The following is a 14,697-nucleotide window of genomic DNA, read 5'->3' as shown; positions in this document are numbered from 1 at the left end:
CGCCCGCAAGGCGTGAGATTTAGCTCAGAGTAGACGGAAGTAGGGCGCCGAGGGTGGGACTGGCATGGGGGGTAGGGGTAGGGGAACCTAGAAGCTTGGGGGAGGAGCTTGAGGGCCATCCGCTGTCCCAGTTCTGCCAGCAATCGTGTCCAAGTGACTGGTTATTATCGTGCCGCCGTGGGTGCGCCGCGGTATTGCAGAGGCCAGTCGCTCGCTTCCCTGGCAGGAGCAGCCGCGCCCGCCAGCAGGGAATGGAAGCGGAAAACACCGGCAGGTAAGGCCGGGGCGGGGCGCCGCCCCTCCCCTCGCGGCCCCTCGCGGCGGGGCCGGCCGCGGACGCGCGCACGCACGCACGCACGCACGTACGTAGGGGGTCTTTAAGGTCTTTAAGGCCGCGGCCCGAGTACAAAGGCCGGGGTCGCGCGTGCGTATTGGCTGCCCGGTCCGGCTATTCCTTATCCCGGCGGCTCGAACCTGGTGCCACCTGCCTCCGGGCCCCTCCTCAGCCCTTCCCAGCACCTAACTGGCTTTGAAATGCAGTAAGCAGCCAGCAGTCTCCGGTTAGTATTTCTTTCTGGTTGCCATTCTTAGCTGCATTTCTCTTCTCTCTCCATTATCATGCCGAGCTGTAAAGGTGGAATATCACACCTATCACTCCAGGAGTTTCTATTTTAGAGTTGCTGTGGCTTCCTTCCCCAAAAGTTTACGCCAGGGGCTCAAGGTAGATAACATTGCCATACCAGAGCTCTTGAATTCTGGGACTATGAGTAACAATCCCAAGAAGTCATCTAAAATTGTGTTCTGGTGGTCTTAGGGACGATCATAAGAATTTACTTGTAATATGTCCTTTAGGGAGTTAGATACGTGGAGAGTTTTGCAAAAGCAGAGACTTCGCAATTTGAATTCCTGACGGAAAGCCATATGAAAAACTGAATATGGTAACAGAGTCTTTAAAAAGAAAAAATAAATGGTTTACTTTCGAATACTATACTGTTAGACCTAATGAAGAATTATCCTGACTGTGGCTGTTGGGCCCTGAACTTGGGTGAGACGCTAAGTTTCTCTACCCTGTTCATGTCTGTAAAATAGGGCGTCTCTGGAATCCAGTTGTGACATGCTGTGAATCAGTGTTATGTGGAAGGGGCATGCTTAAGTAATTAACATGAATTGTCTTAGGGTTTAGGGAAGGAGATATATGTAAGTGAAGTTCAGACTTACCCTGACGTTGTGGATCAAATTCTGAAATAAAGTATTCCACTTCTTTCCCTGAAAAACTTAACTAGTAAAATGAATTCACCAGGACTTGTGGAAATCGCTGTCACTTTTGTGATCTTCAGATTGGAATTGAAACCTGGGTAAAGCCTACCATCAAATAAATTACAGTCATCCCTCGGTATCCGTGGAAGATTTGTTCCAGGACCCTCACGGATACTGAAATCCATGGATGCTTAAGGGCCCTTATGTAAAATGGGCAGAGTCCAGCTAGTAAATGGCAGAGCTGAAATTTGAACCCAGGCAGTATAGCTTCAGAGCCCACCTCCCTAATATCTGTGCCATACCTCTGCATTTTGTGGGCAAGATGAGGATTGACTGGTGGCAGTCCTATTAGGTGACATCAGAACTACTTTACTACTGGGAGAATCAAGGACAGGCTGAAGAGAGGTCTGTACTGATTTGCCATGTAGTCATACCCCAACTTTTCAGTTTTAACAGCTTTAAAGTGCTGATGGCATGCTGATAAAATAGTTGAGTGACTCAACTCTGAGGGGTTTGTGAAATTGATAGATTGAATCAGAATCCAAGTCAGTCCCAACTGGCTACAATGTGAATCATCTTTTACCAAAAAACGGCACAGTCCTGTGCTTAGGTGTAGAAAAATCAATGATACAAGTGTGAGATGAAGGAGAGGCCATAAAAGGACAGTTTTCATTTGATGATAAATGCAATATGAATCAACAGTATAATGTGAGTGCCAGTAAAGTTAATGTAATGGTTCTGTAATATGTCTCCCAAATGCTCAGTTTCAGGATGATGAAGGCTAAGGAGTATTTTTATTTTTATTTTCTTTTATTCTGAGCACCACATAAATGACCAAATAGTGAGGAAACTTGAAATGATGCTATATGAAGAATAGTTAAATGAACTGGGGGTTCTGGCTCATTCTAAATTTTTGTGTTTACAGTTTCTAGTAGACTGTGTACACTTAAGTATCCAGTGATGCATGATGAATGCACACACTTCCACTTAGCAATATTGAATGTAGACTTTAAATAGTTATGATGGTATTCCATCATAGTTTATGTAACTAGTCCTTTTTAGTTAAGCATTTGGGTTACTTAGCATTGATTGTTATTTTGTAAGCATTCAGTGTTATATATGCTTATTTAAATGAAAGTTGCTGTAGAGTGAATGTGTCTTTCCAAAATTCATATTGAAACCTAACCCCCAATGTGGATGTTTGGCGGTGGGGCCTTTGGGAGGTGATTAGGACATGAGGGCTGAGCCCTCCTACATGGCATTAGTGCCTTTATAAAAGAGATCCCAGAGAGATCCCTCACCCCTTCCGCCATGTGAGGACAGAGTAATGCAGCAGCCTAAAATGGACCAGAAAGCAGGCGCTCACCAGACACTAAGTCTGCCGGCACTTTGCACTTGAACTTTCCAACCTCCAAAACTGTGAGAAATAAATATTTGTTGTTTATAAACCACTCAGTCAACAGTGTTTTGTATAGCAACCTGAACAGACTAAGACAATGTATTTAGAAAAAAGAAACTTACATCTTTAAAGTAGTGGAAAATAACTGGGGATTAAAGTTGGAATTGTTCATCTTTGAGAAGCCTTAAAGAGTTAGTTTTTTGAAATACAGCAAAATCTGAATTAACTGGACTCCTTAGTCAACTCTGTGTGTGTGTATGTGTGCACGTGCAGGTGTGCACACTCATGTATGTTTTGAAAAAGTCAGTCAGAAAATACGCAGTTCATCAATTTCAGACGGCTGTAAAAACCAGTCCTTGACAGCTACATGTGAAAAAATGAAATTAGAACATTCTTTAACACCATATACAAAGAGAACTCAAAAGGAGTTAAAGATTTAAATATAAGACCAAATACTGTAAAACTTCTAGAGGAAAACATAGGCAGAACACTCTTTAACATAAATTGCAGCAATATTATTTTCGATCCATCTCTGAGAGTAATGGAAATAAAAGCAAAAATAAGCAAATGGAACCTAATTAAACTTAAAAACTTTCCCACAGCAAGGGAAACCATAAATAAAATGAAAAGACACCTTACAGAAAAGGAGAAAATATTTGCAAATGATGAGACCAATAAGGGATTAATTTCCAAAATATGCAAATAGCTCATACAGCTTAATATAAAAAAAAAAAACCCTAAACAGTCAAAAAATGTGCAGAAGACCTAAATAGACATTTCTGCAAAGACATACAGATTTGCCAACTTACATATTTTTAAGTTTGGATTTTTATGAATTGCTCAAAAATGGGACAGATCTGTGAAACTCTGAGAGCAGTAACAAGAAACACAGAGAGTGGTACGTTGCCTTCCTGACAGTGCAACAGACTAAGAACAGACCTTCCTGGATTCTTTTGGCCACTTATGTACTGTGACCACATGTGTTTACTCATATATTCAAGCTGAACGGGGGTGTTACCATCTCAGAAGATGCCACTGACTATAATCAAAAGTTACAGTGCATCTTACTAGAATTTCTTACTAGTTACTAGAAGGTGACTGCACGAGATCTCTCGAGTAACCTAGCTATAGCCAACTCCTCAGAGTATCTAAATCATAAACACTGAACAGCCAGTGTTTTGACAATTTATCAAAAAACGCCATGAAAAAGTGCTTTTTATTAAAGTGTGGAAACAGAAGGACACTGGACTTTGTGCCAGGCACAGTTTAAGCCTTTTTCATTTTTCCACCCATCTTCTAGTCCTTGTCTACATATTTTCTCCACGTGCAGCCTTAGCTCACAATGCTATTTTGTATTCTTTTCCACATTAAAATATAAACATTTGCTGTGTTTTTACATATCAATAAATTAATTTTCTGTAGCTGCACAGAATTCTCACAATAATTTAGTACTATTGTTTACTAAATCATTGTATTGTCTTTTTTATAATTTGAAAACAATATACTTAAAGAAATAAAATGCTTAAGATATAGTTTAATATCTTTCTCACTAGTTCTTCACCTTTTCTGTACCATCTTACCCTTAAAGATAGCTTGAAGCTAAAGTGCTTCTCCGGTGGTTTGTCCACAGATATCTTTGAGTATCAAATATTCTAGCCTAGTCACCCACAGGTGGTCTGTTACCCTGTGTCTGCTTGGGCCATTTAAGTTTATCCTGGGAAATGTGTTAGTTTGCCATTTTATTAAGATATGATTTACATACTGTAAAGCTCACCCATTTAAAGTGGACTTGTTTGCCTTTTTAACCTCTATTTTCTTTCTCCACACATCACAGAAAAAGAAAACTATTAAGTAGAGTAGCTTGCCACAGAAAACATGGCTTTTTTTCTCTCCAAATGGTAAATGATTCTTATCCATTTTATTTCCTAGTGTTTTTCTTCCTTCTGCATATTCAGTATCATTATTTGGCATTAGTTGTAACTCAAGTTTCATAAAATACATGTTTGCTTCCCTAGCTTTGTACTGATAGCAACAGCTTGAGGTAGTGGTTTACAGTAATCAAAAATATTTTGTTAGCGGTTTTCTGTGAAGGCCTGTGTTCTTTACACTGAACAGAACACTTTGAACAGAGTTTAATTCAGGTTCAGAAGAGTGGTTTAGCGTGGCATTTTCCATAAATTCACAGATATTTATAAAAGATCCATTTCTAGTCCTCACTTAGTGGCAAAAAACCAGCAACAATTAAAAAACAGATCTGATGAGTAAATGAGTAAATGAGTAAACAGGCAAATAAACCAAAAGAGAACTCTAAGTTAGATTGGACGGGGGTGGGAAGAGGGAGATGATGATCAAAGGGCACAAATTTCGAGTAATAAGATGAACACGTTCTGGGGGGTCTAAGTACAGCATGGTGATTATGGCTAATATTACTGAAGGATATACTTGAAAGTTGGGAAGAGAATAGATCTTAAATGCTCTTACCACAAAAACGGTAATTAGGTACTGTGATGGAGATGTTAGCTAAGGCAATGGTGGTAATCATTTTGCAGTATTTGTGTATCAAATCAACACTGTTGTATGCCTTAAACTTACACAATGTTACATGTCAACTGTATCTCAATAAAGCTGGGGGAAAAAAGGGTTAGATTTAGATTGCAGGGACTCTTTGTGACCAGAGCATTGAAGGTACGAACGCAATTTATTTTTGTGGCTATTTCAACCCTGTATGAGCTGGTGGGCCTTTCAAGTCTTTCTAGGAGAAAAATTCCCACGGTCTCATTTCAGGGAAAGTGCAGGCTGACCTGACAGGACTGGTAAGTTTTATTGATGACACATCTTGTCATTAAACAGTGTGAGTAAATTATAGTTGGTTAGTAGGCACTCACTAAAGGTTGGGTGAATGTGTACGTATGGGAATAGATCTTCCTCTTCTCTTTTCCCTGTTGTTAGCTCTAAATTAACACTACAGTCTGGTTACAAGTATTTGGATCCTGAGAATTTTTTAGAGCTGATCATTTAAACTTAACTTGGATAATTTGTCCTCTTTTTTTTATACTTAATTGTACTTTCAGCTACTCCCTTCAGCAAACTCAAGCTTTTTACACATTTCCACTCCAACAAGTGATGGCGGAAGTTCCTAATGTGACAGTTATGAATGAACAAGAAATACCAGCAGACGTTCCAGCCCCAGCTCCTGCTCAGGAACCCATACCAGGTAGTTTTCACCCACATAACTTAGAAAATTAGCCATTGCCTTAGCCAACTTACTTAAGAAAGGGTTTCATGATGAATTTTAGCTCTCTTTTTGTGTTAAAAAATTTAATCTGCTTTTTAAATACTTAGTGTGTGCCAGGCACTGTAACAGGTTTTAGAGAGTGAAAGAATGTAGATCTTGCCCTCAAATGTCTTATAATATAGTAGGAGAAAATTAAAACATGTGACTCCTCAGCATGCTAAGTGGTGAGAAGGTGCACAGGATGCTCTAGGAGCTCATGGGGCTGGCACCTGACTTGGACTGAGGCTCAGAGGAAGCTTCCCAGAGCTCTGAAAGTCAAAGGTGAGGGAGTAGCACGTGAAGGGTGGTTTGGGGAAAATTTCAGGCCGAGGGTGCAGCGTGCACCAAAACACAGGCATGGAGAAGCAGGACATCATTGGAGTCTGGGGTATAACAAAGAAATGGTGAGAGATGAGGCTGGATAGGAGGCAGTTGAGGCTTGTTGTTTCAACTAATGAATGAATCTTGAAGGCAATAGGAAGCTGATGAGAGGGTGACTTAAATAGGTTGACATTTTACTATTATGGATATAGTAGAGTTATATAATATGTATCTAATTTTATATATATATAAATATATAGTATGAATACACACACACACACACACACACACACACACACACACACACACACACACACTATACTATAAAATAGTATTGTAGAGAGCAAGACAGAACTTGGAGGCAAGGCCATGACTAATGGATTTCATGTGGGGGAATGAGGGAGAAAGAGGAGCCTAGAAGTAACTCCCAGGCAGTTGGATGAAGGAGATACCATTCACCAAGACAGAGAATCAGAAAAGAGGAGAATAGGTTTGGGGGTTGGGGTGGAGAGGGTAGCAGTTTTCTCTAATGTAGCAGTATGGAATGAGAAATGTGCTCAGAGTTTCATTTTACGATTGCAGGGACACATCTCACTCCACTACGTTGGAGATACCGTCTGCCCTTGACTCTCCTCTGTGTTTCTGGGCAGGGAGCACTAGGACTTTTCCTGGCCACAAAGCCAGTGGAGGTGGATCTCTTGGCACAGGGAGTGGCTAAAGCAGTGTGAGGTAGAAGGAAGGATGGGAGACTCAGTTGAGTAAATGCAAATAGTAGTAGGGTGGTATAGGGGCCCAAGAAGGAAAGAGATTTTTAAAGAATTACAGGTAACAAAACCGAGGCTTCCTGTTGGGTACTTTCATGTCATTGGTTCTTGTCCAGGGGTAGTTTTTCCCCAAGGAGCATGTGGCATTGCCTGGAGATAATTTTGATTGTCATGACGGGCAGGTGCTAGGGTGTCTAGTGGGTAGAGGCCAAGCTTGCTGTTACACATTCTTTAATGTACAGGACAGGCCCCCGCAAACCACAGTTATCCAGCCTAAAATGTCAGTAATGCCAAGGTTGAGAAACTGCTTGAGGCCTTGAGATCAGAGCTATAGTCTTATCTTTTGAAAAATACTGCCAGCCCAGAGATTTCATCCCCAGCATTTCTGAATTCACCTCTTCGTCTGTGTGGGGAACAGAATATACACTCAGTCTCTAAAACGAGCCCACAAGCCATTTGAGGTTTTCTTCTGCTGCAAATTATGGAGAAATTGAGTTAAAATGTTTCCCTTCCTCCCTGTTTTTCTGTTTATTCTTGCATTTGTTTACTTAACTATCTATGTATTTACATTCAGAATTCTTATAAAATGGTACACAGATACTTGTATCCCTGGGGAGGCTAAGATGCCAGACAAGATTGTGTGGAAAATCAATCTATGATTGTTACGGACATTTCTTCCCAAGAACTTGCGTGCTAGCCCAGGAAGGAAGGTGGGCCACATGAAGCCAGTTCTAGGGTGAAGGAAGGGGGCGATATTGCAGAGGAGACTGATGTTGGGAAATAGAAGAGGAAGGTAAAAAAGAATGTTAATAGGGTGACTTTCCTGGGAAAGCTACATAAAATTTGTAAGTTAAGATTTTCTGCATCTACATCCTGGAAATCATTGTGTTTCAGAGACTCCAAAAGGAAGGAAAAGAAAACCCAGAACAACAGAACCAAAAAAACCAGTGGAACCCAAAAAACCGGCTGAGGCCAAAAAGTCTGGCAAGTCCACAAAATCAAAAGAGAAGCAAGAGAAAATTACAGACACGTTTAAAGTGAAAAGAAAAGTAGACCGCTTCAATGGTGTTTCGGAAGCTGAACTTTTGACCAAGACTCTCCCAGACATTTTGACCTTCAATCTGGACATTGTGATTGTAAGGATTTTTGTCCTGGTTTGGCTTTATAAATAGCATTGGTAGATTAACTTTAAACATGTCCTTACAAATAGCATTTTGCTGGAAAGAACCATTTCTAAGAATCCTTTTGGGAGTAAATGGTATAACCTTCTTGAGGTTGTATTAAATGGATGTGTTAAGAGGGTGGACTCCAGAGCAGGGCTGTCTGGTTTCAGATCCTGCCACGTGAGTATGACCATGGACAAGCCTTAACATTCCTAAACACCAGTTTCTTCATTGGTTAAGTAGGGGTGATAGTAAGATGGAGGTGGATCCCCTGGCATAGGGATTGCAATTAAATGAAATAATCCATGTGAATCACTTAAGTTGTATGACATCTGTGGGTTCTCTGTAAGTGATAACACCTTTCTTTCTTTCTTTCTTTCGTTCTTTCTTTCTTTCTGTTCTTTTGTTCTTTCTCTTTCTTTTGTTCTTTCTTTCTGTATGATTGGTTTACAATGTTGTGTTAGTTTTGGGTGTATAGCAAAGTGATTCAGTTATGATATGTATCGATGTGTGTGTGTGTGTATATATATATATGTGTATTCTTTTTCTTAATTCTTTTCCATTCCAGATTATTACAAGAAATTGAATACGGTTCCCTATACTATACAGTAAATCCTTGTTTATCTATTTTGTATATGGTAGTATGTATCTGTTAATCCCATAATCCTAATTTATCCCTCCCACGCTTCCCTTTTGGTAACCATAAATTTGTTTTCTATGTCTGTAAGTCTGTTTTTGTTTTGTAATTAAATAAGTTCATTTGTACTATTTTTTAGATTCCACATATACATGCTACCATGTATTTGTCTTTCTCTGTCTGACTTCCTTCACTTAGTATGATAATCTCTAGGTCCATGATAACACTGAATTTGAACTTTGATTTTTGTCAGTAACTGTAAGAAACATCAGCTTGTAAACAACTGTGTAGATGATGTGGAATAAGCTGCTTGTTGGGAGCTGAGAAGCAGACTTGTGGCCGGACACAGGCTCAGATTGATTGATTGCTCCAGGACCTCTCTCTTTGCAGCCCAGCTGGGGGTGAGGGTACTGGGGATATGAGGAAGTCAAACTGGTTTTTAAAAACAACAGCAAAACTGTTAATATAAAGGAAATCTCTTTCCTCAAAATGGAATACTTTGTTCAGGTCAAGAGTAGATAATTGATAAAGATATTGCTTAAAATGCTGGATTAAATTTTTATCAATGTAATTTTGTCCATCACTTCTCCACAGAAGCCCTAAGGCTTAAACCTACTTTTCAAGGCTAAAACGTATAAACATGTTGTTTTGTAGATTGGCATAAACCCAGGACTAATGGCTGCTTACAAAGGGCATCATTACCCTGGACCTGGAAACCATTTTTGTAAGTGACTACCTTTGTTATATTTTACTTTTAAACTAGTTATCTTTGTTAATAGTTTGGGTTTTGTTTTTTAAACCAAATTTTGTTCTAAAAAGAGACTGTATGTTTGAGTAAATACACATACATCTTTTCTGTGTGTGCATACACAAAAATAAAAGGTTTAGAATGATCTGGGACTGTTAACATTTTGGCATGTAAGAGTGGAGGAGCATGAAAAGGAGTACTTTCTTTTTCGTTTGAATTGTTCTTAATGAGTTTCACTACCTTTTTTAAATTTTTTTTTTCAGTTGTTATCTACAGACATAGTAACAATGGTACATCATTGTGCCAGTGCAGACAGAATCCTTACTCTCCAGCTTTCTACTAATCTTATTTCCTAGGAGAAATGAAATGCATTGGCAAATAAGTTGTAATAGCTAAGAAATGCTCTGATTGGGGACATTCTCCACAGATACTTTGTATCCTGCAGGAAATAGTATTAAAGACCTTCATACTTACAGAGTGAGCTTTAAGATCAATCTCCCTGCTGCTGTATTGTCCTATATATAGATCATCTTATCTAACACTGCCTAATAGAACAAGGCATGCAGTAGACAATCAGGAAATACTACTTGGTTATCTAAGAGCAACATTAAAAATTTTTAGGACAAATGATAGTAATGTGGTTTTGGAACCAATAACATATTATCTCTATTAAAGTGTTTGAATGTTCTCAGTCCATTGGTGTATGAGGTATCTGTTTGAGGTATCCCAGGGGCAGGTAGTGGTACTTCCAGTTACTAAAAAGCAAAACAGTTTCAGAGTTTCGTACCCTGACTAGCTGTGTACTCAACAAGCATTTACCTTGACCTCCTGTAAAAAGGAGAAAAGTAATAATAGTATCTCATAAGATAGTTATGATGATTTAATGAGATAATCCATGTGAAGGACTTAGCATAGTATCTAGCATATAGTAACTGCTTGACACAGTAGTTGACTTATGGTATAATTTTTAAAATATCCTAAATTTTTTTTTTTTTTTAATTTCAAGAATAGACTGTAGACAACCACATTAATTCATGGGGCAGAAAAACCTTTGGCCTTTTACAGAAATAAACTGAACTCTCTTTTTCACAGGGAAGTGTCTATTTATGTCAGGGCTGAGTGAGGTCCAGCTGAGTCACATGGATGATCACACTTTACCAGGGAAGTATGGTATTGGATTTACCAATATGGTGGAAAGGACAACACCAGGCAGCAAGGATCTCTCCAGGTGATTACATAACATTTATTTTTACAGTTGGAACCTTGACCATGATGTTGCCTCATGTACCCCAGGAACATCCTGTGGCTCTGGTTCAAGCTGAGCTTAACAAATGTGCGATTTGATCTTTTATTGAAAGCTATCTGAATTTAGCATATTATAAATATTGCCATATTTATGTTTTGACTACTTTTTAATTCAATTTTAGTAAAGAATTTCGTGAAGGAGGACGTATTCTAGTGCAGAAATTACAGAAATATCAGCCGCGAATAGCAGTGTTTAATGGAAAATGTAAGATTTACTTTTAAATTTTATCTTTTTTCTTTGCTAACATTATGGGCAATGTAAATATGTCTGTATTTCATTTTAGGTATTTATGAAATTTTTAGTAAGGAAGTTTTTGGAGTAAAGGTTAAGAATTTAGAATTTGGACTTCAACCCCATAAGATCCCAGACACAGAAACTGTAAGTCCTTACAATTACATTTGTAAATCAACTAAATATGAATTTTTTTCTAGCTAGTGTCCCGTTTTATTTGTCCTATCCATTGTAATTTATACCATTAAAAAACACTGTATTTTATTGAATAATATCTATATATCAACTTGAACTAAAAGTTGCAAGTTAATTCAGATAGTGTTACAGTTTTATTAGAAAAGAAACATTTATCAAATAAATATCTTTATGATGTTATGTTATTTGGCTAAAATATTGAGAGGAACTGGTTCACATGCTATATTCAAGATATATTTAATGGCATATTCTTGTCAAATGCAAGTGGGTTAGCCCGTATTCATATGTGAAACAAGTTAATATAGACATGAGCCTGATTAGTGAAATTGCTAATCACTCCCTTTTTATATATCTCAGCCCAGTCTCATTTTAGAGCAATATAAACAGCACAGCCCAGTTGTAGACAGGCATCTGGCCAACCTGACTGGCATTTGGTACTATTATCTTTATACATAAAGGCATGATGAAATAACACATTGGTTTTCAAACTCTATAATTTCTGTGGAGTCTCTTCTGGTATTTCGTCTAAATTTTGCTTCTTAAATAGTTTTGAATTTTGTTTACAACTTCTAAAATAAAAATACACATGCACAGACTTCTGTGTTATAGATAATATTTTAAATGATGAGAAGCCAGTGTGCCAACAAGTTGTTGTGGAGACCTCAGAATAAAGTTTCTGCCATCGATATATATTTTAACTTATTTTAAAATCTCTTCTTTTTTTTTAAGTTGAAGGAAAAGTTTATTAGGGGTATGCTGCCACAGATGACAGCAGGCCACACAGACTAGAAGGTGCCTGTGTGAGCCAAAACTTCTTCTGTTTTTAACTTCTTATGAATAAGTGATTGATAAAGTAGGTTGTAGCACTGGTCTTTCTTTAAATTGAGGCCTACCCTTGTCTACTTGGGTGAAACTATACGGAAGGGTTCACCACTTCCTATAGATCACTACATTATTGTCCCTTCAGTGCCAGATGAGGAGGCTCAGGTACATCTCCTGGATATGTGATCATAGCTATGCAATAATAAGTGACCTTGAATCATATCCAGACAGGTAGTTTCAGCTCTTACAATGATCTGTTAGTGCATTTATCTTAATAAATTTATTCCTTATCTTGAAATATTCACACATATTGATGATATTAATGATTCAGCTTTGAAAAAAATACTTTTTCAAGTTTATGGATCACTTTAATTGAAGGATATCTTGAGATTTGAAAATGTGCTATTACAAAACTTGGTAGCATTTGCACCTACATATTTTTATGAATCAGGATTTTCTAAATACTGTATAAACAAAGCAAAATAAGTGAATAATGGTTTGGGTTTTTTCTGTAATACATAGTTTGGAGACCAATTTAAAAATTGCAACAGAAACAGACTCACAGACATGGTAAAGAGGGGAAAGGAGGTGGGAAGGGATAAATTGGGAATTCGAGATTTGCAAATACTAACTACCGTACATAAAATAGATAAAAAACAAATTTCTTCTGTATATCACAGGGAATTATATCCAATACCTTATATTAACCTATAATGAAAAATAATATTAAAAAAAGTATGTATATGTATGACTGAAACATTATGCTGTACACCAGAAATTGACACATTGTAAACTGATTATATTTCAATTTTTAAAAATTACCAAAAGAAAATGCAACTCTAAAGTTCATAATTCAGCAGCCTCACTCTTTTATTGATAAGATATATGTCCTTACATATTTTGTTATGCTCTATGAAGGATAGTTTGTCTCCATTATCCAAAATGGTATATGCAAATGTATTTCTTCCTAGCGATTCCACTTCTAGGAATTTATCCAACAGATGAACTCATACATATTTGAAATTAAATATGTACAAAGTTTTTCACTACAACTTGTAATATTAAAAGATTGGAAACTAAATGGCAACAGGTGACTGGTTAAATAAGTTGTGGAAGTACTACACAGCTACGAAAAAGGAAGCTGTAACTCTGATATAGATATCTGATACAGAATTATCTCTGAGATACAGTTGTTGAGTAAAAAAAGCAAAGTGCACAACAGGGGATACAGAGTGTGCTTTTTAAAGGGGCGAGGGAGAGTACATGTATCAGACACTTGATTGTATATTCATGGAGTACCTCTGGAACTTGCCCTTGGTAAAGAGAGCTAGGTGGATAGAAACAGAATTAGGAGGGAAGACTTTTTGTTGTATACTTATATGCCCTTTTTGTATGAATACTGGGGGATAAAAGCCTCATTGTTTTTGGTTTGTTGACTTCGTCATAAGTAAATATTACAAATTTGAATTTCAGCACAACTACTGTTAATTGATTTTGATATACTGATATGTGATAAGTATCAAGTTATTAACCCAAAGATAAATTTTCTGATGTCAATATGAGTGGATTCAATAGAATTGTAAGATTTTTGTAACTGTAAGATTTTATGATTCTAGCTCTGCTATGTTATGCCATCATCCAGTGCGAGATGTGCACAGTTTCCTCGAGCCCAGGATAAAGTTCATTACTACATTAAGCTGAAGGACTTAAGAGATCAGTTGAAAGGCATTGAACGAAACACAGATGTTCAAGAGGTGCAATATACCTTTGACCTACAGCTAGCCCAAGGTATGTTGCCATTATCACTCCTGTCATGTATATATATGTTACAGAAAGCATGTTGTGGATTTAAACGCAGGAGAAAACAAAACAATTTCATTTGCAGCCATAGTGCTCTGATAACAGATGTTAGTCACTGCTAAAATCTCCATTTACCAAGGACTTCCAGTCTATTCCTACAGATATTGAGGAGCTAAGAAACATTATGGCTCACCTAAAATTAAACCTAATAGGTTTTTACAGTTCTTATGAGTTAATTTGGTATATGTTACAAAGAGTTTAAAGCAAAAGCTGTATCTCAGTATATGTGAAATTCAAGAAAAAGATTTGTTCATGATAATTTCTGAATAAAGCTTTTTCCAAAATTGGTATACAAGTCAGTTTTAAATCCCTTTTACCCTCCTCACAGAGGATGCAAAGAAGATGGCTGTGAAAGAAGAAAAATACGATCCGGGTTATGAAGCAGCATATGGTGGTGCCTATGGTGAATATCCGTGCAATAGTGAACCTTGCAGCTTCCTTGCAAATGGGCTGAGTATGTCTCTTCCATCTGTTTGTTCCTTTCAAAGACTTGGTTTTTAGAGAGAACAAATCACTGATGAATGGGAATGAAAATATAAAAATCTATTTAGTGACTTAGAGTGAAAATTTGATGGTTATTTGCTGTTTAACTATATAAGCTTTTACAGCTCATTTTCTTTAAGCCACTGACTCTAAGTCATCTTGGTACATTTTCCTCCTTGAATAACAAATGAGGATTTATCAGTCCTATGTCTTAAAACAGAACAGAAACTTTTAATT

General features: G+C 37.6%; 1 protein-coding gene across 5 annotated transcripts in view; it reads left to right on the top strand.

Annotated features, from left to right (window-relative positions):
* Positions 1-51: 51 nt before the first annotated feature.
* Positions 52-14,697, top strand: part of TDG (thymine DNA glycosylase) — a 48,060-nt gene continuing 33,414 nt past the window's right edge. For 3 of the 5 annotated variants that reach the window (XR_004324679.1, XR_004324678.1, XM_032493464.1), the window contains exons 1-9: positions 52-274; positions 5,728-5,870; positions 7,910-8,151; positions 9,470-9,539; positions 10,656-10,791; positions 10,991-11,073; positions 11,153-11,247; positions 13,734-13,905; positions 14,306-14,431. Coding sequence is in view for 3 of the 5 variants with exons in the window: in XM_032493464.1 (XP_032349355.1) it covers positions 252-274; positions 5,728-5,870; positions 7,910-8,151; positions 9,470-9,539; positions 10,656-10,791; positions 10,991-11,073; positions 11,153-11,247; positions 13,734-13,905; positions 14,306-14,431 (1,090 nt within the window). In the remaining 2 variants the exon portion in view is untranslated. The remainder of the gene's footprint in view (positions 275-5,727; positions 5,871-7,909; positions 8,152-9,469; positions 9,540-10,655; positions 10,792-10,990; positions 11,074-11,152; positions 11,248-13,733; positions 13,906-14,305; positions 14,432-14,697) is intronic. The other 2 variants (XM_032493465.1, XM_032493463.1) reach the window with 2 other exon arrangements.

The sequence above is a fragment of the Camelus ferus genome, chromosome 12 (assembly GCF_009834535.1).
Source record: "Camelus ferus isolate YT-003-E chromosome 12, BCGSAC_Cfer_1.0, whole genome shotgun sequence".
NCBI classification, from domain to species: Eukaryota; Metazoa; Chordata; class Mammalia; order Artiodactyla; family Camelidae; genus Camelus; species Camelus ferus.
The sequence above is the reverse complement of the archived record's forward strand: the minus strand, read 5'-3'. Positions and strand labels throughout refer to the sequence as shown.